The 20190-nt window shown below is 50.0% G+C and overlaps 1 protein-coding gene across 2 annotated transcripts in view; it reads left to right on the top strand.

The window, feature by feature from the left end:
- Nucleotides 1-20190, top strand: part of PKP1 (plakophilin 1) — a 49099-nt gene that overhangs the window by 1547 nt on the left and 27362 nt on the right. For both annotated transcript variants that reach the window (XM_003264533.3, XM_003264534.3), the window contains exon 2: nucleotides 9268-9371. In XM_003264533.3, coding sequence (XP_003264581.1) covers nucleotides 9268-9371 — 104 coding nt within the window. The remainder of the gene's footprint in view (nucleotides 1-9267; nucleotides 9372-20190) is intronic.

The following is a 20190-nucleotide window of genomic DNA, read 5'->3' as shown; positions in this document are numbered from 1 at the left end:
CAAAGGATGCCTGGTAAGAATGACACACAAGTGAGCAAAGATTCCACTTGTTTATTTATTTACTTATTTTATTTAGCTAAGTTTAGTAAAATGCTAATAAAGACTTCACTACCAACCAGTACAGGTCAACCAAGACTTATTTATTAAGACAGGCCTTAGGAGAGAGTGAGGGGCAGCAGGTAATAAGGTGGAAGGAGACAAAAGAAACCGACCCTGGCCCTTCTCCCACCACACACACACACACACACACATCACACTTTCTACCTGTGGCTTCTGTCCCCCCACCCACTCCCTAGCCCCCATTCCTGAGCTGCCCCGTGTAGAGCCGAGGGAAGGAAAATGGCCGGCAGAGGACTTCCTGGGCCCCAGACCTAAAGGCCTTTGCTTCTCTGTGTGCTCTTTGCCTTTGTGTGGGTTCCAGGCTCCTCTCGTCACATTTCCACTCAAGGTCATGCCGCCTCCAGAGCACTTGCCTCCTTCCCTTTTTTTTGAGACGGAGTCTCGCTCTGTCGCCCAGGCTGGAGTGCAGTGGCGCAGTCTCGGCTCACTGCAAGCTCCGCCTCCCGGGTTCACGCCATTCTCCTGCCTCAGCCTCTCCGAGTAGCTGGGACTACAGGCGCCTGCCACCAGGCCCGGCTAATTTTTTTTTTTTTTTTTTTTTTTTTTTTTGTATTTTTAGTAGAGACGGGGTTTCACCGTGGTCTCGATCTCCTGACCTCGTGATCCACCCGCCTCGGGCTCCCAAAGTGCTGGGATTACAAGCGTGAGCCACCGCGCCCGGCCGCCTCCTTCCCTTTTATTTGGTGCCTTGGTAGGTGCCTCCTAGCCTCTTTAGAAGTAGGTTTGGAAGAACAAAGTGCCCCCATTTCTGGCTACAGCCCAGAGCACAGCTTAACCTACTCTCCTCTCTGCACAAGACTTGGCTGTCCCCTTCCCACTCCCACTCCATCCCAGCCTGAGCTCTTGGCTCACAACTCCAGAAAACTCAAACCGGCCCTGGGTGCCCCAAGGACCCCTTCTTCCTCCCACCTATCGGGATATCGGCTGAGTGTCTGTCAGCCTGAAGTGCACTTTCTGGGCTTGGTCTTTGTGGTGAACTTCCATCTGATAAGGTCTCCTTTGTTCCCTCTTTGTTTTTCCTCCCAAGGTCCCCCAGGGGGCTTCATTGGGGGAAGGTTGATGCTGATGGCTACCTCTCCAGAAACTCCAAGGTCTGGCCCTGTGGGCATGTCCCCTCTACCCTCAGACTCTGCGGAGGTTCCTAAAGGAGGCTGATTTCCCCAGAGGCATCCTTGCTGGAAGAGGTGGTTTGGTCACTTGGAGCTGGTGTTTCTGGTTTATCTGGCTTAGTTTTCATCAGATTTCCTTGTCCTCTCCATCAGAAACGCCCAAGCGTCCCCTATTTGCTCTGCGGCCACCTCTACTCATTCTGCTCCCTCTTTCTTATGCTGGTTTACCTGTCAGGAGCCTGCCTTGGTTCCTGGAATGGAATGAGCTGGTAGCTGTGGAAGGACCGTGCCCCAGGCGTTTTCCCTCACTCCCTGGACAGATTCAAATTCTCCTTTAGTCCTTTCCAAGAGCAGAGTCAGTTCGCCTAGGGTCTTCTTGGGCCCCTTGAATCCCATCCAAAGTTTCCCTAGTTAAGAAGGGCCAGCCATACCCCACAGGTTGCCTGGAAGAGTAGCCACTGCTCCTTGTACCCCAGGAAGGACAGTCAGGACCAGCCATCCTTGGTCCTGTGATAGAAGTGGCTTCTCAGTTCCTCTCCACTAGTGCTCTTTTCTCTCTTGTCACTGAGGGAGTATTGAGCCACCGAGGGCTGGAAGAAGGGCCCCTGGAGCCTGTCACCAAATGCCTGTCTGCACTCATGCCCTCCGTGAAATGCCACAGATCAGACAGGCATCTCGCCCTGGTCATGAAGGCCCCGGGCAGGAAGAAGGTGGCCTCTATGGCCTGGAGACCTTGCAGAAGGTTACTCTGAAACTGCCTACCCATCTTGAACTGCCCCTAAAGTATTGCTCCCCTGTGTTTTCAGGCTGTCCCTGTGTGCCTCAGGGTGTCTGGCCTCCTTTTCTTCCCAGACTGTGTGGGAGGCAAGGGGAAACTGAGGGGGATGTCACCACCCAGCAAAAGATCTTTGCTAGGGAAACGACCTCCCTGAGGATGGGGAAGGAAACACTTATCCACCTTCCAGATCTTTATAACTTCACTTGGAATCTCTTCCTAAAGCTGAACCTAAATCTCATTTGCCCTAACCCAAGCGTTCCCCTGCCACTGTGAACACAGACCATACCCAGTTCAGTGAAAGGAGCTTCCTTTCACCTATCCTGTCTCCTACCAGGGAAGTCCTAACAACACCAGCACCATTGCCTGCTTGGTCTCACTGCCTGCTTAGCCATCCATGATTTTTTATTTCAGCCTTTGTCCTGAAATTCTTTCTCCCTTCTTTGTAGAAGTACTGTTTCCCATCTAAAATTGCTAAGCCTCTATTTCTCTCTGATCAGAGATAGGGGCTGAAGCCAACATTGGGCCAGGGGAGGTGCCTGCTCCCTTTCTGTAGTTCTTGTGTCTATTCAGCCCTCGTCAGAGGAGAGGAGGGCACGCTTGCATGAACTCCGCAGCCTGCACAGTGAAGGAGCTCGCCTCAGGAGCCCCCACTTTGATGGCTTTTTGTATTTGTGTTTGACTGTGTCTCAGCATGAGCCTCTGCCCGAGTGAATGTTCTGCTCATTAGAGTCTCTAGAAAGTTGTCCTTTCCTGACCACAGACGTCACTTCTGGGCTTGTTTTCTTGGGACCGAAGCTGACATTGCAGATGGTAATGGCTATGTGTGCTTTAGCTTGTTCCATTGGCAAAACATACTAATTAAACTTCAAATGAACCAATTCTTGTCTCTTTACAATGTACCTTGGCTTAAAGTTGGAGTTTTAGCCAGAATTTCCGTTGGCCTGTTACAACACATGCAAAAATGCTGGGTATTCTAGGGTGTTTCGCAGCAAAAGCTGCTTCTCTGGATCCTGCTCCTTGGTAGAGATTTTTTAAAAGTACAAATTCCTCCCCCAACCCCATACCATTGGAAGTATCAATGTGCCAATTGTTCTAGTTTTAGAAATCTGGGAAGTGCTTCTGTGATGGGCCGTGACCCTTAAAAGATGTGTAATGTTTGAACAAAATAAAATGGAGGAATGTTAGATATCTTCATGTGAAGTTCCTTCTAGGCATACGCTGGACACATGCGCACACATGTATACACACATAGGTCACACATGCATATACGCATGTATACAAAATACACCCCACACATGAATCCACACACCCACACATGCACACACGTACACACACATAACATGCACACACTTATGTTACGTGTGTGTACATGTGTGTCCTTGCAGCTGTGCTGTGTCAGAAGCCCAGCCTAGCATCTACCTGGTGTGCGATCTTGGACAAGTCGCTCCCTCTCTTTGGGTCTCTGCAGCTGTCAGAGGTTGGATTAGATCATCTCCAAAGTGCTTTGCAATGGTAACACTCTTTGGAAATAGATTTTATAACTCTCTAGCTCTGCAAACTATTTGCCCAGACCGCCAGCAGCTGTACTGCCAAAAAGCTCTTCCCCTCAAGGCATGCCACTCGTCGTGTCTCTCTTGTAAACATCCTAACATATTAAAAAGTCTTCTCATCCACTCTTCTCAAACTTGGCTACATATTGGAATCACCTGGAAATTTAAAACAACGCAAATGCCTGAGTCCCACCCCCAGAGATTCTGACTTAGTGAATATGAAGGACGGCGTGGGCATCAGGGCTTCAGAAACTCCCAGGTGATTCTCATGTGTAGCCAAGTTGGAGAACCACTGTTCTAGTCCCTGTCCTTCACTCACATAGATCCAGCATGGGGGATCACCCCTATACAGTGACATACACCCATGTCTTTCTCTCATACACACACACACACACACACACACTTGCACACTTAATGTAGTAGTTGCTGGCGAGAGCCTTTGACTCTGAACCCCACCTGAACCCATCGACCCTTGCCCACTCTAACCCACCACCCTGCCCCCCCGCGCCCATCCTGTCCCCACAGGATGCTCCCACGCTCTGCCCAGTCCTCAGGCTTGGTGGTGGCCATGAACAGATCTGCCGAAAGAGCAGCAGGATTGTGGCAGAGCTGGGTCTGAATGCATCCCAGCAGAGCCTGAGGGAGTCACATGGGCTGGAGAGGGAGAAGAAAGAACACAGGCCACAGCAACCCAGTTTGTTTCAGCATTTCTGTTCAGTACGTACACCCAGGAAAAAGTCAAGAGCCACACCAAAGTGCTCGGTGAGGCTGTGCTGAACTCCTTGCTCTCCCCATCTCCTAGAAGCTGCCGAGTTGGGGAGGCATGCCCACGGTGCTCCCAGCAGCCCAGCAGAGGGGGCAGGAGGCTGGCCGGCGAGTCCTCTCTCCAGGAGCTGGAACCATCCCGCAGACACAGTCCACTCCTGCCCACTCCGAAACACCTCTGAGGGTATTGTCTCAGCAGTAGCTTCCTGGCAGTTCTTGTTATCTCATTTAAATTCCTATTGCTGTGGGCCTAGCTTTTCTGGGCACCATGGGTGAAAGATTTCAGAGGGTGAAGTAAAGGCATTTTCAAGACTAAAAGAAAATGAGCTTCCTTTCTCAAGCTTTTCATGCTGAAGGACAGGTGGGCTTTATTCAAATATAGAATATGCTAGAAGAAGGATCGGCCTTAAGGGAGACAGAGTCAGCAAGAATCTGTTCCGAGCAGCTTGCCCTGTGACAAAGGAGGAGGATTTGAGGGGAGGGAAAGTGGAGAAAGCGGGTTTTCCTATGACCTCTGTCTGCAGGAAGGCTGATGTCCTGAGAGCCTTCTCTATGTAGAACCCAGGCCTGGGATTGGGGGTGTGGAGTGTGGATCTACCAAAGGTGAAGATTCCTTGCTTCAGGGAGCTCCCAGCTTGGTTGGGGAGACCCAGGCCCTACCTTCTGGGAGGAGTGCGTGCACGCATACACACACACACACACACACACACACACACACACACACACACACACAGTGTACAGCAGCCACACTCCAAGGAGCCCACAAGCCAGTGCAGAGTCAGCTGCTGGATTGAGTGCTGACGTGGTTATGCTGGCAAGTTTGGAGTGCTCAGAGCTGGGTGGGGTCATCTTTAGGAGAAGCTGATTTTTGTGCAAGGTTTGAATGCAGGGGGAGGGTTGGAGAAGAAGAGAAAGAATGTTTCAGGTGCAGTAAGTGTGACCTATTTGAAAGCTTGGAGGTGGAAGAGGATGAGTCATCCCTGCAAAGGCTCACCTGCCCCTACTGGAGAGAGATTTCCACTCATCCTAAAGAAGAAGCTGCCTCCAGTTTCAAAGGTTTTGTAGGTGAGAAAGCTTGAGTTGCACCGATGACACAAGAAAGAATCAACCTGTCGTTGTCTAAGGCACTAAAGGGAAGCAGTGTGCCAGGACACTGGTTACCTGAGCGGCAGATTTTCTGAGATGGTTTTACACCCTAAAACACGGACGTAAAATCAGACAAGCTATGTGCACAGAGCAGGTTGTGTTGCTTGTATACCTGGGAAAGTGGCAGATGCTCTGAGGCACTTGCTCCTTGACCTTGGGGTTCTGTGGGTGGGCAGATGCTTCCTGAGGATGGCACACAGGTTGGGCACAATGTCAGTGTCACCGAGAAGCCACCACATCCCTGCTTATGGTGCATGCACCCATCTGAGGAGAAGAGGGGCAAAGCAGATGCTTAGCTGGAGGATAGGAGTGATTCTGTGGGGTGAGCTGGGAACTAGCCCCTCCCCCATTCCCCAGGAACTAAGAATCCTCCTCAAGGAGGTGGCCTTGGGTATTTGAGAGCTGCAGCAGCCCTCCTGTCTTCCTGGTTTACCCCACTCACCAGGGACCTCTTTGAGTGGGAGGAGAGCCTGACCCCATTCTAAGCCTCTAAGCACCAGGCATCAGAGCACGTTCACCACAAGGGTTGGGCAAGGGAGAAGAGGTCACTGACGCAAAGAACCAGCTCAGGCCAGTCAGGCCCAGACCCAGCTGGGGCAGCGATCTGAGCTCAAGGTCCCAGGCAAAGAACGACATGGTTCACACTTCAGAGAGTGTCCAAAGTACATGGTGGTGGAGACTTGTATGGGCGTGAGATGGAGATGGGAGTAGGCGTCATTCATCAGGAAAGGCTTCCTAGAAGTGCATCCTAGAGACATCGGGGACCAAGTGGAAGAGTGAACTAGCACCACTACACTCATTAGAAGCCCATGCTCTTGCTGTTGAACTTGACTTTTAGAGGGCGTTGCTTACCAGCCAGACACCCCAGGGTCAAGAAAGGGGAAAATCACTTTTGTTGTGGGAGCAGTCCTTACAGACAGAGCACACCTGCCGCCAGTACTCCTTGGTTATCTGGCACACCTCGAGCTGTGATTTCAGGTGTGTGACAACTACGGACTCCTCCCCTCTCTCACCACCTCCGCCCCAAATACTGTCACCTTCTTCCAGATCACCAGTGCAGGCAGGTGTGATGTTACCCTTATTCTCACCAGAGCCAAGCAGACCCCAACTACAGAGAGGTCTTAGGATATGCCTTCAGGAACTGCCTGGAAGTGCCTGCAGGCCACAAGTGAGTGACAGTCACACCTGCTTTTACCAGAGTTCATGCTGGACATGGGGACTGGCTTTGGGAACTGTAGGGCATTCTGGCCTCTTCCTCCATGTGTCTGTGTGTCCACTGCCACCTCCATGGCAGGGAGGCCTCTACCTTCACACAGAGAAGAGTGTATGAGCGGGAGGCAGGCAGGTGCAGGGTGTGGCAGGAGGAGATGGTTCATCTGATGACCCAGGGGGAGAGCAGCGTCATGCTGACAGGTTCTCTCCCAGAAGACGGGCAAGGAGGCCCTGGTGCAAGCCCCCCTGGGCTGCTTCTCATAGCAGGAGGCCTCCCCGGTGCTCCATAGAGTTCTGTTTGTCACCACCCCAAATTTTCCACCCAGAAGCAGCTGGCTGACCCACCCCTGACCTTTGGTGAGAAATACCTGCTCACAGGGCCAGAGCCAAGTGAACTCTATCCTATCAAACCTTGGAAGAATGATTGAAGTGGGCTGGGTGGAAGGGAGGCAGACAAGATCCGGCAGTTGGCCACCTAGGGTCCTGACTATGAGTGTGCCTGGCTGCAGCCCCCTTCCTCGGGAGCACCAGTCCTGAGTGACTGAGCCCACGAGATTGCCTCCAGCCTCTTCCTGATAAGGACAGTCTTGCCAGAGGAGTGGTTACTGGAGAAAGGTGGAGGAAGAGCTGTGTGGACTCCACAGGGAGCTTGGAGGAAGCCAGAGGTTCAATGGCCCACACGGCAGAGTCCCAGGATGTTGCTCATAGGCGGATGGCCCTTCCGGAGTCAGGGCTGGGCCTGGAGTATAGGGGAGGCCTCTCAGAGGACCCTGAGGCAGGTGGCCAACAAGGCGGTAGTGTGGCCTTTGATGTCTGCCCTTCTTCCTGGTAAGCTGAGCTGTGTCTCTGGAGAGGAGGAGTCGGCTCCTCTGAATGCAGTCAGGCACGTGTCACTCTCATCACACCACCACAGAACAGTGGAACTGTACAGGGCCTATGGGAGGTAAGAGGCCAACCCTTTCTTTTGACAGAAGAGGACACTGAGGCTCAGAGAGAGCAAGTGACTTGCCCAGGTGCCAGAACCAGGACCAATATCAACACCGCTAGGCCCCAGGGCAAGCTGTGTCTGCCACAGCTTGAGACCCCTAATGTCCATGGTGGAGGGGTGCAGGGAATCGGGCAGCACTCTCTGCTGTGGGCTATGGGTGGTGACCTGGCGCTGGACAGGGGAGGTGGCACCAGGTGGGGATCCCTGCCTCATTCCAAAGCTGCCCCTCGTCTATTCCCTTTACTCCCAGCTCAGATATTCCAGCCCTGCTCCCCAGGCAATGGCTGGGGAGCCTAAGTGGGTGTGGCAGACGGGGAGGAGCTACCTTGGCCAGGTGAGATCACTGCTCAGCTCTCTTCCCCCTAGACAGGGTTTCTGATGGGGGAGTCTGACCATTGCTTTACAGAAAAGGAGTGCATATCCCTCTTAGGAGGCTCTCACTGGATCCTACTCACCCTCATCCCCCAAGGCCATCACTTAACAAGAGTGTGGGGCAGGCCACGGAGCCGTGGCTTGCTCCTCGTGGAGCTCCCAGTATAGTTGAGAGAATGGGATGCAGGGCAGAATGAGACTTGGGCTACCAAGAGCAGGACAGTATGTGTTTAGAGGCAGGAGAGATTGCCTTGTGCAGAGCTGGTCAGAAAGGGCTTCCTGGAGTGGGTGAGGTCTTGAGCTTGGCTTCAAAAGATGAGCAAAATTAGAAGGTAGTGGCCGAGGAAGGAAGGCATGTTTGGCATGGAGGGAGATGTGAGCAAAGTGGTGAGCCTGTCACCATTGGCCATATTTCAAGGACAGCAGGACAGTGAACAGACCAGCTTGTGCAGAGTCGATGCTGTCCCTTAGGGTCTCCCTGCTGGCCAGTGAAAGGGAGAGGAGGGGGGTGGCCCCACTAGGAGCCCCAAATCCAGTTCTGTTTTCTATGATGCAAAGCCACTTTGCCACTAATAACCCTAATGACACTCTGTCCTCCTGCGGAGCCTGTCATTTGTGGGTCTCCAAGCACTCCGAAAACATTAATTAATCCTCACTGGGCCTTTGAGGTTGATCGCCGCTCCCCCTTCACCAGCCAGAGCATGTTGGAGGTGAAAGAATGGGAGGAAGTTTGGTCACTGGTAGGGGCTGGGCTGAGATTTGAATCCAGAGTCCTGCCCCGAATCAGTCTCTAATCAGCTGTTGCTGCCGGACTGGGAATGTTGGGATCCTGCCTGTCTCCCCGGAGTGGGAATCTTATCCTTGTGGAACATGGAGTGATGATTCCCTGGCCTGGAATGGCCATGCTCCAAGGCCCTCCAGACCAAGTCCTGACCTGTAGGTGTTAACCTACCCAAGCAGCAGCGGAGCCACTGGGCTCCCAGGAAGGGGACAGATGAGAGTTTTAGAGCTGTCCCTGCAGGAGTCTGTGGTAGCCCTTCCCTTAGTCCTGGCTGCGGAGGATGTGGAGATAGATGGAGGTGACATTCCGCACCTTCTCCTCCAGGAGCTCAGACCTGGTCTCCTCCATGGGCATAGTGGACCTGGATGCAGAAGTGATGCCCTGAGGAACAGGTGTGGATGAAGATCATGGCCATCCCTGTCCTAATCCCTTCCTTTCTCCTCTAGGTTCCATGTATGATGGCTTGGGTGACAATTACAACTATGGGACCACCAGCAGGAGCAGCTACTACTCCAAGTTCCAGGCAGGGAATGGCTCATGGGGATATCCGGTAAGGAACTGCTTCCATCCTAAAAGACCTGGATGGTTTGAGGTTTATAGTGGAGAAAACCTGCACCAGTTGCTAAAAAGAGTGATGTAGGCTTTGGTCCGTGAGTTGAGGCTCATCAACTCTGACTAGGTCTGTTGACTTGGCCATTGTTTCATAGGTGGATCTCGTTTGGGCTGACTGGATATTTCTGAATGTCACAAATGAGAATATTTTAGGAAAAACACTTTTAAAAGGCATTTAAAAACAAGTCAATTTCCCAATAGGTCTGATTTGATCATGGATTTGGAAAATGTTTGCATTCTTGAGGTCTATTAATGGACCAGTTTAGATGTTTCTAGGAAAATCCTGAAGGGTCATCTCTGTTCATTCTATGCCTATGGTCAAAGAGCCAAGAGAACATGTCCACTGCATTGACGCCTGCATATGACGCTGCATGCTAGAGTGGAGCCTGCCTGACAACCCAGACACATTTGGGTTCAAATTTTCACTCTGCTACTCACTGAGATGTGGCTTTGGGCAAGTTACTTCAAACTTTGGGACTCAGCTTCTTCACATGGAAAGTGGATATAACAAAGTACTTCATGGGGTTATTTTCAGGATTAAATGAACTAATGTACATGAAAAAAGATGACAATAATTCTTAAGATGATTTGTTAAATTAACATGGGTAGAGGTTATTTTAGATCCTGTAATCCTGGCTCTGTCTGCTTTCTAAGTGATCTCAATCCACTATACTCCATCTATCCATTTACTGAACAAATATTTATTGAGCCCTAATTCTGTGACAAGCACTGCAGTAGATGCTCAGGATACAACCACACCAGTCAGTGCAGGAATTTTCTGCTGCTCTAAAATCAGGAGTATTGGACTAGATGACAGCCAAGGTTTCTTCTAGCCTCCAAATGCTATGACTATTCTATTCTATGACTATTCTATTCTATTTACTTTCACTGATACAACATTAGCCTGCATTATTCTTGGGAATTCTTTTGTAAGGCCCTCAAGACATTGTCAGATAGGGATTAAAGGCTGCTTTTCTGTGGGAATCTGGGGCTCTGTCTTCATGGGGCCTTAGGATGCAGCAGCATTTGCTTTAAGACACAGATGTCCCACAGATATCACTCCTGATTGATTGTCAAAGGTCCTGGGTCCTGGGGAGAGGAGAGGGTGAGGAGTTTTGGTGTTCTTTTGTCATTTGCTTGATTCTTCCATTCCTGAATTCTTTTTGGGGCTAATTTTTGGAGGCTATGTCTTTCTTACATAGTACAGCTTGGGGACGAAAGGAGACAATTAACTAGATTTGCTGTGAATTTACTTCCCTCGCTTTTTTCCTGACTCTTGATGGCAAACGACACTCTTAGTGCAAAATAAACCCAGCAGACTGAGCCCAGTAAGCTGACAGATCAAGCATAGATGTGAATAAAAGGGCTTTGACACAAAGGGTGATGACCAAATTGAGAAAATGGCTTAGTAATGCAGCATAAAGGGATTAGATGAAACCCAAGGAAGGCAGATCACTGCACCAGCAGCCAGAATGGATGATTACGCTGACAGTACAGAAGGTACATGTCTTTACTTAAATGACGTTACCAGATCAGAGCTTAGGAGGCTTAGGTTCTAGTTCTAGTCCTGCCCCTCTCTGGCTCTGTGACTTTAGATAGTTTAATTTCTCTGGGCCTCAGTTTTCTCATCCTTAAAAAGGGAATGATGATACTCGTATGTCTACTTCACTCACGGGTTGATATCAGATGACATTAACTGTGAAGTATTATCAAATGGGTAATGTAACCATGGAAATTTGTCACCAAGAACTGTAAAGGAACTCTTTTGGGGAAGGTGTTTCTAAAGAAAAAAAAAATCTTCATTTGGCCCATGTTGAACATTTCACTTCTGGTTAATTAACTCAGTCCTCAGTCATCTCACTAGCTTTTAATGCTCCCAAACTGTCCTCACCCCTCCCTGTGCCCATTTTCTGACAACCAGTGAAAATCTCTTTCCTTCTCCCCACCCTAAGACCCAACCCTCCTTGCTCCTTCGCTGGCAGGACTGCAGACATGACTCATGGCAGGGTAGCTGCTGAGGCTTGTCCCATCTCCTCTCAGTTCAGGAGAGGCTATGGGAAGAGGGAAGAACTGAGCACACATGAAGATTTGGCAGAGGGAGGAGGCCAAGTAGGGAGGAAGTGGAATAATTGATATTGGAGCCAGACATATAATCAGATGAAACCTGGGCAAAACCAAACGGGGTCCAGACATAGGGAGAAGGAGAGCAGGCGAAAAGGCAATAGAGATCTGTGGCATGAGATAATCCTATGTCTGTGGGATTTTCCCATGGATGGTACAACTGGCACAGGACGATGTTATTCCTCCCCTCTGGTGAAACCAATATGGCAGCAGAAGGCAGGGAGGGTGGGGAGGAGGGTGTACTTTGTCTGCACAAGCGTCATCAGCATATTTTCAGGAGCTTCTGAGAGCTGATGAAGGATCATTTGCTGCAGATACTTTATATTCACTCGGTCAGCCAACTTGTATTGAGCAATTGCTGGGGCACAGCAGTGAGTGAGGCGTGCTACAGAAACACAGTTGAAAAGAATCTGACTTTGCCCTCGATGAACCTGCAGTCAAGTTAGAAGCACAGAGGTCAACAGACAAATAGGACAAAGGCATTAGTTTCTGTACTGGAGCATAACACCAATACTGCCATTGTTCAGAATGTTTCTAGAACGCCTAAAATTTCAGAACGGTCTTCAGCATCATTTCAGGAGCCAGATAAGAAAACCAGTCTCATTTCTTTATTGTCATGACCTGGGTTTGACCAGAAACAATATTACTCGCTTGGAGCACCTCACTCCTCAGATCTGACTCTAGTTCTAAATATCAAACCATCCTCAAATAGCAAAGCTTTGTCACCTCCTGTACATATCTCATTTAAATATGGAAAGGATCTATAGGCAATTCCAAAAAGAAGGCTCTAAAAATGTTTAAAAAGCAATGGTCGTACCTTGTAGTTTTACCTTATAGTCTATATCAATAATAGCCTTGTAATTAAAAAACAATCATCATACTATTTATAATCTATGATTATTCACATCACAAATTGAATGTAGAGAGGCTTTCTTATAATAAGATAAAACTTAAAACAAAGATAGTGTGACACACAAAATGCATCTAGGGGCTTAAGGAAAATAAAAGACTGCTCCAAAGAAAGTCATTGGCCCAGTCCATGTTCTGCTCTCTGCTGGCCACACCAGCATCCTCCTCCTTCAGGCAGAAGGATCTGCTGGAGGACAACGTTGGAACCTCAGAGTCCCACAGACCTCAGGGAGAGGAAGCAGCTGGTGAGATGGAGCAACAGATGGGGCAGGTTTTAGCCTCGCTGCCTGATTTCTCAGCTGCATACTCAGCTATGCTGTTCTGGTTCTCAGCACCAAACCTGTGGAATATTAGAGCCCAACACTGTTTGCATTTTACAGTTGAGGAAATGCAGGCCCAGAGAGGAGAAATTACTCCGTGAAGGCCACACAGCCGATTACTGGTACAGCGGACTAGATCTCTGACCTCCTAACTCCTAACCTAGTGGAGTTTGTTTTCATTACCCCAGACATTTGCACTTCTTGTGACTGCCATTCTGTGGGTTTCCACAATCTCAATATTTGAACATTACAATTAAACACTAAACACCAAAGTTTAGGGATCTGCAAGACACTCAGGAGTCTGAATCCCTCCATTTCCTCCCTTCCCATCCTCTCCGACCAGGCCTACTCTCACCATGGGGAGTCAGCCTAGCTCAAAAGAGGCAGCAGAGAGGCTCTGTTTTTCCCTTCCTAGACTCAAGCTGGGTTCACTTGGCTATAAGCATTAATGGGTTTCAGGGCAGGGTTACCAAATAATTGAGACACGTCTTAACTTAGAAATTATTTGTTGCTTATGTAAAATTCAAATATAACTACATGTCCTGTCTATCTATTTGTTAAATCTAGCAACCGTCCATCACGATGTCTCCCCACTCATTCCTGTGATAAAAACAACCCTCCTTTACGTGCTCCTCTCCTAGGCTAGGGACCCAGCAGAATTACTTTAGGCTGCAGTATTTCTGGTGAGAAAAGGATGATTTTTGTCCCATCTTAGTTGTCCTTGTAATATGTCCCTTGAATATCTTCCTCTGGGTCAGCAAAGACCAGGATGCAGGGAATAGAGAGCTGGAGCCATGGAAAGGCACAGCCCTTCTACTCCAAAGCTGAAAATAGGCCTTGATCACATGGGTTTGTCCTCAATGAAGCTGAGGCATGTGGACAATTTTGATATCCAGGGAATGGTTCTGGATTAAGATGACAATCCTTTTGTCTATCATCTTCAGCTCCAAAGGGTTTACTTATTTTCAAATCAAGAAGTTCACCCTGAGCATTCAGTTCTTCTGGGAGTCCTACCAAGTAAAAAGTTCTTAGGTGGTGGATTGCCCTACGACACCCTGCTCAGGCTCTAATCAGTGGAGAGGAAACCACTCAGGCATCACCAGCGGGAGGTCTGGAACAGGGTGACCACAGTGACTGCCACAGTGAAGCACTCAGTTAAATCCAGCCTGGCATGCCTAAGAGTGAGAATTCCCAGAATATAACAAGGGATAATTCTGTCGTTGTCTTGGCGTTGTCCTATTCATTGACCCCATTTCTCCACTTTAACCCAGGACTTACTAGCAAATCTTTCTTCCAGCTTCTTCTCAGTTGTACTTGCCTAACTGATATGTCTGTATTTGACGATCCCATTGTGACAGAGTCTTGTGGACAATGTGCTAGGGGCCCTTACCCTAAGGAGAACTGATCTTGGCCACCCTAGACCTGAAGAAATGTGGATGAAGCCTCTGTTACAGATGAGAGGACTGGGGTTGCATCACACTCCAGTAGGGGATGGGAAAGCCAAACACAGTGCTCCCCAGGTTGGTGGTTCACCCTCAGTCACAGCCATGCTAAGCGAGTGTCCACAAGGGCAGAGCCATGGGCCAGGTACTGCAGAGGGGCTGCCAGGGAGAAACACAGCAGGACTCCTACCCTAGCAGCAGCAGAAACAGACTCCTTACCAATCCACAGTCAACAGAGGCCATGCCCAGAGACAGCCTGGTGTGGAGGAATAAGCCCCGGACTTTGGCCAGGAACTTCACTAGCCGTGTGACTCTTAGTCAAGTCTGCTCCTTAACTAGCTGTGTGACTCTAGTCAAGTTCTTAATCTAGCTGAACCTCAGCTTGCTTATCTCTGAAATGGGTGAAAATTCCTATCTCAAAGAGCAGTACGAGGTTTATGGATGTGACAGACCAGATCAGCAGTGGGAGTCATGGATTTCAGCCTCAGCTGGGCTGCTACAAACTGAGGGATCTGGAGTGGACTTCACCTCTCTAGAGCCTGGCTTTCTCAACTATGGAGCAAGGCAATTGAACTAAAGCATAGCCAAGGACTCACTTAGGGTTGCATGTGGCTTGAGAGCTGACTCTGAGTAGCTACAGGGCCCCATAGCTAAAGTCTGTGTGGTGGTCCCTCCAGGGTCAGAGGCAGTGTCCCTCCAGCCCAGATTTTTGCTTCAAGCCTACAGATGGATAAAAGCTTCTTAATTTCCTCTTTGCTTTCATCTGAGCACTCCAGGCACCAGGAAAACAGCAGTTAATTAGCCCTTGCAACAGGATGGAAAGATGGTAGGACTTCATTTACTTTAGCTTCACAGATAGGGAAACTGAGGCATAACAAGTAGCTCTGCTGAGTAACTACCCTAACTTAAAACAGACCCAACTCCCTCTTTCCAAACCATGTGTCTCAGCTCCAAATGCCACTTTCCAGGTGTGTGAGCTGGGTTCCTTCGGCAGTGCCTGCCGGGCCTCTTGTCTTTTCTTGAAAAGTCCAGGTGAGGGACTGATAGTAGACCACAGCCTCCTACTCCCAGGCAGGCATGGATCCTGCTCCAAGAGGGAGCAATTGATGTGTTTGCCAACTCAGTGTCCCTGCTGCCAGCTCATGACTCACCCCCACCCAGTCCTGGGAGATAGGAGGGTCCTACAAGGGCCCCAGGCTCTCACCCCAACAAGAAGAGGCAATGATCCTACTTGCCAAGGGACAGAATGTGCCTCTGAGAGAAAATGGAGGTGAGTGAGCGGGAGCGGGCGGGCCGGCTCCAGGGGCACCCCTCCCTGTGGAAGGAGCATGCCATGTGCTTTCACAGACAAACTGCTGCCACTGGGACACTCCCTGTGTTAAACTGAAGGAGAAGCCTATGGCAAACATTGGTGTCTGGGTACTCCTTGGGAGGGGCCCTCCTTTCTAAGCCACAGTCCATCAGAGTGGCTCTGCTTCCCCTAAGAAGCTTCTATCACCCTTAGGGTTGGGCTGAGCTCGGAGAGCTTCCTTTCTGGGCTTGCTCTCCCCTCCATGGCAGGTGAGTTGAGGCCCTGCCTCCTGGCTGAGGACTGGGTGAGCCAGGTAGGCCCCTTTAGAGCCCAGAGAGAATGTGGAGAAAAGGAAGAAACATTGGTCTGAGGGCTGGTTCCCCGTGACGGGGTCGGGGACTCCTCTTCTGCTGGGCCTCAGGCTTATCATCAGCAAGACTAGACGGTGGCTCAGACCACCTCCTTGTAACTCTGATGTCTGGCTTCTGTGTCCCTCTTTTGGGGAGAGAAGTCAGAGAATGGCCCCATGTCAGCAGCATGGGCTTGCAAAGGGAGGAGGACACGGTTCCAGTGAACAAATGCAAGTGGTGTCCTCCAAGGGCAAGCTCCAGGTGCAGGAAGTCGAGATCGGCTCCTGGAGGAGCTGAGCTTTGAACTGAGTGCGAAAGGAGAGAGGGCTGCCCTTAGCAGACAGGATGGAGGGCAGAGCAGGAATGCCCCTAGGTCCGGGCTGTGGTCTGAGAGTACCTTGCTGACTGTTCACGAAGAATAAGCATCCCCCCAAAGGAGGGCAACTGGTTTCATGTTGCCAGCCCCTGAGGTCTCCTAAGCCTCCCAGGCCTTCATCACAAACTCACAACAATGCTCCTCGGGGCCGAGTGAGCACGCTGGCCCCTCCATCCTCCTGCCCCAGGGAGGAGCACCAGACCCAGGAGAGGGCGGACTACCACCAGTCACTGTCCTGACAGTGTGGACCCTTGTAGGGGAATGGAGAGGGAAGGCCAGGGCAATTTGGTCAGGATGTGCAGGGAGACCCGTCACTGCCAAGGGACTCAGTGTGGCAGCTGCTTAGCAAGTGGGGAGTACCAAGCTTTGGCAGCCCAGGATGCGATCAGCAGTGGATCCTTCTCAGGATGTCTGCAGGAAGGAACTCCACTCTCCCCAGAGACAACAGAAGCCAGTTCTCCTTCCTTTAGCTTCACTAAGCAACAAGTCTTCCTCAATCATTTCCATTCATGTTGTGTAGAGCTCTGAGTTTATGGCTAGGCTGGGAACACTTATGCTTGGATGGGCCTGGGGCTAGATTTCTTCCATTCTGATGAGATATTGTGAGGCAGACAATTTGCGGGCCACAGAGAATGGAATTCTGTCTTCTCCAGAGAAGGAAGCTTCTGGATGAGTCGGCTGTTGCTCTCTCCCCTTCTCCCCTAATGTGAAACTTTAGAGAGAAGATTTGAAGAACCAAGGATAATTATAAACTTTTTTATTTTGCTCCAGCAGAAATTGGTGGAGTTTCATTTTGGGCTTTTTTTTTTTCTTTTGGCCCTGACAAAAACTAATCTACTCAACCTACAAGTCTTTAAAGTCCTTACACTATAGTTGAAAACAAATAACAGACAAAACAACAGCACAAGAAGATATAATTAAAAGCTAAATTTTGCAGCACACGCTGACTTAAACCTCTCCAGGCCTCAGTTTCCTCATCTGTCATTGAAGGCGTGGGACCAGGTGACCTCCAAGCCTTGCTTCCGCAGCTTCTGTTCTGAGTCTTGGACATCTGGGGAGGGGGTCTTGGGTTCTGGATGAGCCTCAGGTTGTGGCTTTCGGGCTTGCTTCAGCTGCACTGTGTCCTCAGTCAGCTCTCAAGGGAAAAGTGCTCCAACCCGCGGCACCTGGCTATTTAATAATCCCTTGAATTAGTGTAGCATTTTGAACTTGTACAGACTGCTTGTGTTTTCATCTCCTGACTTGATCCTTCAGTCTTTGTGAGCTCAGTAGGTGGACCAAGCTTTGTTATTCCCATTTTATTTGCAGGGAAATCAAACCACAGAAAAGCGTAGGGGCTTGCCTGTGACCTCACAGATAGATCTGGCAGAACTGAGTCTGGACCCCAGTGGACTTTGAGGGGGGTGTGAAGAGCAAGAGGAGGGAGGGACCTAGAAGGGCAGGGGGAGAAGTGGGCCAAGCCTCTCCTGCTGGCCAAGTTTTGAAGCCAGCAAGCAGGGCATGGGATTAAGTCATCAAAATACAGTCTGGGGGGATCTTCTGGTGCCTTTTTTCTGGTTTGAGAGTTTTCCTTTTGTCACTAGACTCAGCGAGACAAATGCAGCAGAAATTCCCAAGTGGGTGGAAGAGCCGTCCCCACCCTCTGCAAGGGTGAGGCTCTACTTTCTCCCCCAGGGCCCTGGCATGTCTCTACGGAGGCCTGCCTGCCCCAGGAGAGCAAACTCAGCTGAAAACAAAATCAGCTCAGGCACGGGGAGGGAACGGGGGATCTGTAGAGACACAGGTGGGGAGAAAAGCAGCTCTAGACCCGGAACCCCTCCCCTCCCACCCCCACAGGGCGCCCAAGGGCGAGGCCTGGAAGGGGATGAAGACAGGCTGGGAAGGAGGCTGCTTGTGACTTCAGCAAGGGGTGAATCGCAGACTGCCGAACTGCCGTCCTTCAGAATAAGGCTTACAGGGCATGCTGTAGTTGGGGAAACTGAGGTTCAGAGAGGCAAGGCGATGGCCTGAGGCTGCACAGCTAGGCAGGGGAGACCAAGACTGGAGCGTCGTCTCCTGACTCCTGGCTGAGGGCTCCTGGTCACACTGTCACATCATGGTACTTTTGCCACTACGGGCAATCATGTTTCCCAGACCTCCGTCATTTGCGTTCTGCTGTCACAATTTTTGCAAAATCATACCAACTATTATTTACTTATTTTTAAGGGAATTACTTATCAGTTCCAGTGCACCTGTTTATTTATTCATGTATTTATTTTAGAGATGGGGTTTCACTACGTTGCCTAGGCTGGTCTTGAACTCCTGGGTTCAAGCAATCTTCCTGCCTCAGACTTCCAAGTAGCTGGAACTACAGGCATGTGCCAATTTTAGAGACGGGGTCTCACTATTTTGCCCAGGCTGGTCTTGAACTCCTGGATTCAAGCAATCCTCCCACCTCAGACTTCCAAGTAGCTGGAACTACAGGCACGTGCCACCATGCCCAGCTATTCCAATGTATTTATTTTGAAAGGAAACTTTACATCACTCACCCAAATGACAAAAACCGGTATATTTTGCCACAAATGAAGGCTAACCACAACCTTGGTAATCAATTATAATAAATAGAATAAAAACATGACATTATTTAATTCTTGCTAGGTACTTTTACCTGGCAGAAAAGTTTTGTTTTTTTGTTTTGTTTTGTTTTGTTTTCTTAAAAAGAGAGGTTGGCAAATATTTAATAAACATATTAACACCCAGCTAGACTTTCTCCTTGTGGTAATCAAAATGGGAAAAAGAAGTCCTTTCTATGAGTTTCAATGTTAGTTATTGCTGTGTCCTTGACTTCCCTGGAGTCACCCCACAGCCATCAGTAGTGCGTTGCCAGCACTTGGGGGAGATTCCGGGTCATATGCTAATGGTCAGGATAATTTTCCCAAAGCAGGCAAGGTAGGAGAGCTGAGGCCCGAAGAGAAGAGCCATGAAGTAGAGCCCTCTGCCCTCACCGAGGTGACCTGCCCCACGCCTGGCGCATTTAAGATGGATGTTTCTGACTGAGCATCTACAGTTCTCTGGACTCACCAGGGCCTGCTGGGTGCTGAGCCCTGTAGGGGGATTGCCCTCTGTGGCCAACCTGGAAGGGCCCCCAGGAAGTCCTCAAGCTTCTTTCATATCTACCTAGGGTCCTAATCAGCTCTCAGGAGGCCCCACAGTGCTGGGATCTGAGTTGGGGTGCTCACGGGTAGCCAGAGACCCATCCTTCCCTCCTCTTCCTTCCTGGCTACCCCAGAAGCTCAGCAAGACTGGACTAATTCCAGAAGATCCAGGGCTCAGCTTCAGGTACCAGCTTTAACATGAGTCCCTGTTTACTCACCTCCAATTGTGTGTGTTCAGTGGTGTGTTTAGAGCACCACTAAGGGTGGCTGGAGAGGAACCAAACAGTCACATTCCCATCACTCACTGCACCTTCATTCTCATGGTCCTGGCCAGGACAGAGCAGTTATCATGACCACAAGGTCTCCTTGCCCACAGGCCTGGCATCCCTTGGGACAGATGGTCTTCCAGCCCAGGTCTTTGGGCATTAGAATTGTGACACACGGCTAAGCAACTACACACTTCTTAAATGTCTTCAAGAACCTCCCACAGTTGGCTCAAAGAAGAAGGGCTGGCACCCCCTGTGTCTAGAACCACTGCGGATGGGGTCTTCCAGGAGTCGGGGCCAGCAACTGGCCAGAGATGCTAGAGTTTCTGTAGAGGGCCCCTTAGCTACAGAGACTCTTTGCCCTGTAGGCTTTGTTTGTGTCACCAGACTCTGGTAGCAGAGTGGCTGGAGGACAATCACTGTAAGAGACACCAAAGACCTGAGTCCTGGCTTAGGGTCTGCCCCATCTTAGCTGCATGGCCTTGGACCAGCCTAAAATTCTCTGAGCTTAATACGCTCACAAACAGAACAAAGCTGCTGCTCTCTGC

This window comes from Nomascus leucogenys, chromosome 9 (genome assembly GCF_006542625.1).
Source record: "Nomascus leucogenys isolate Asia chromosome 9, Asia_NLE_v1, whole genome shotgun sequence".
Classification (NCBI taxonomy): domain Eukaryota; kingdom Metazoa; phylum Chordata; class Mammalia; order Primates; family Hylobatidae; genus Nomascus; species Nomascus leucogenys.
Note: the sequence above shows the minus strand (reverse complement) of the source record. Positions and strands in the feature narration are given on the sequence as shown.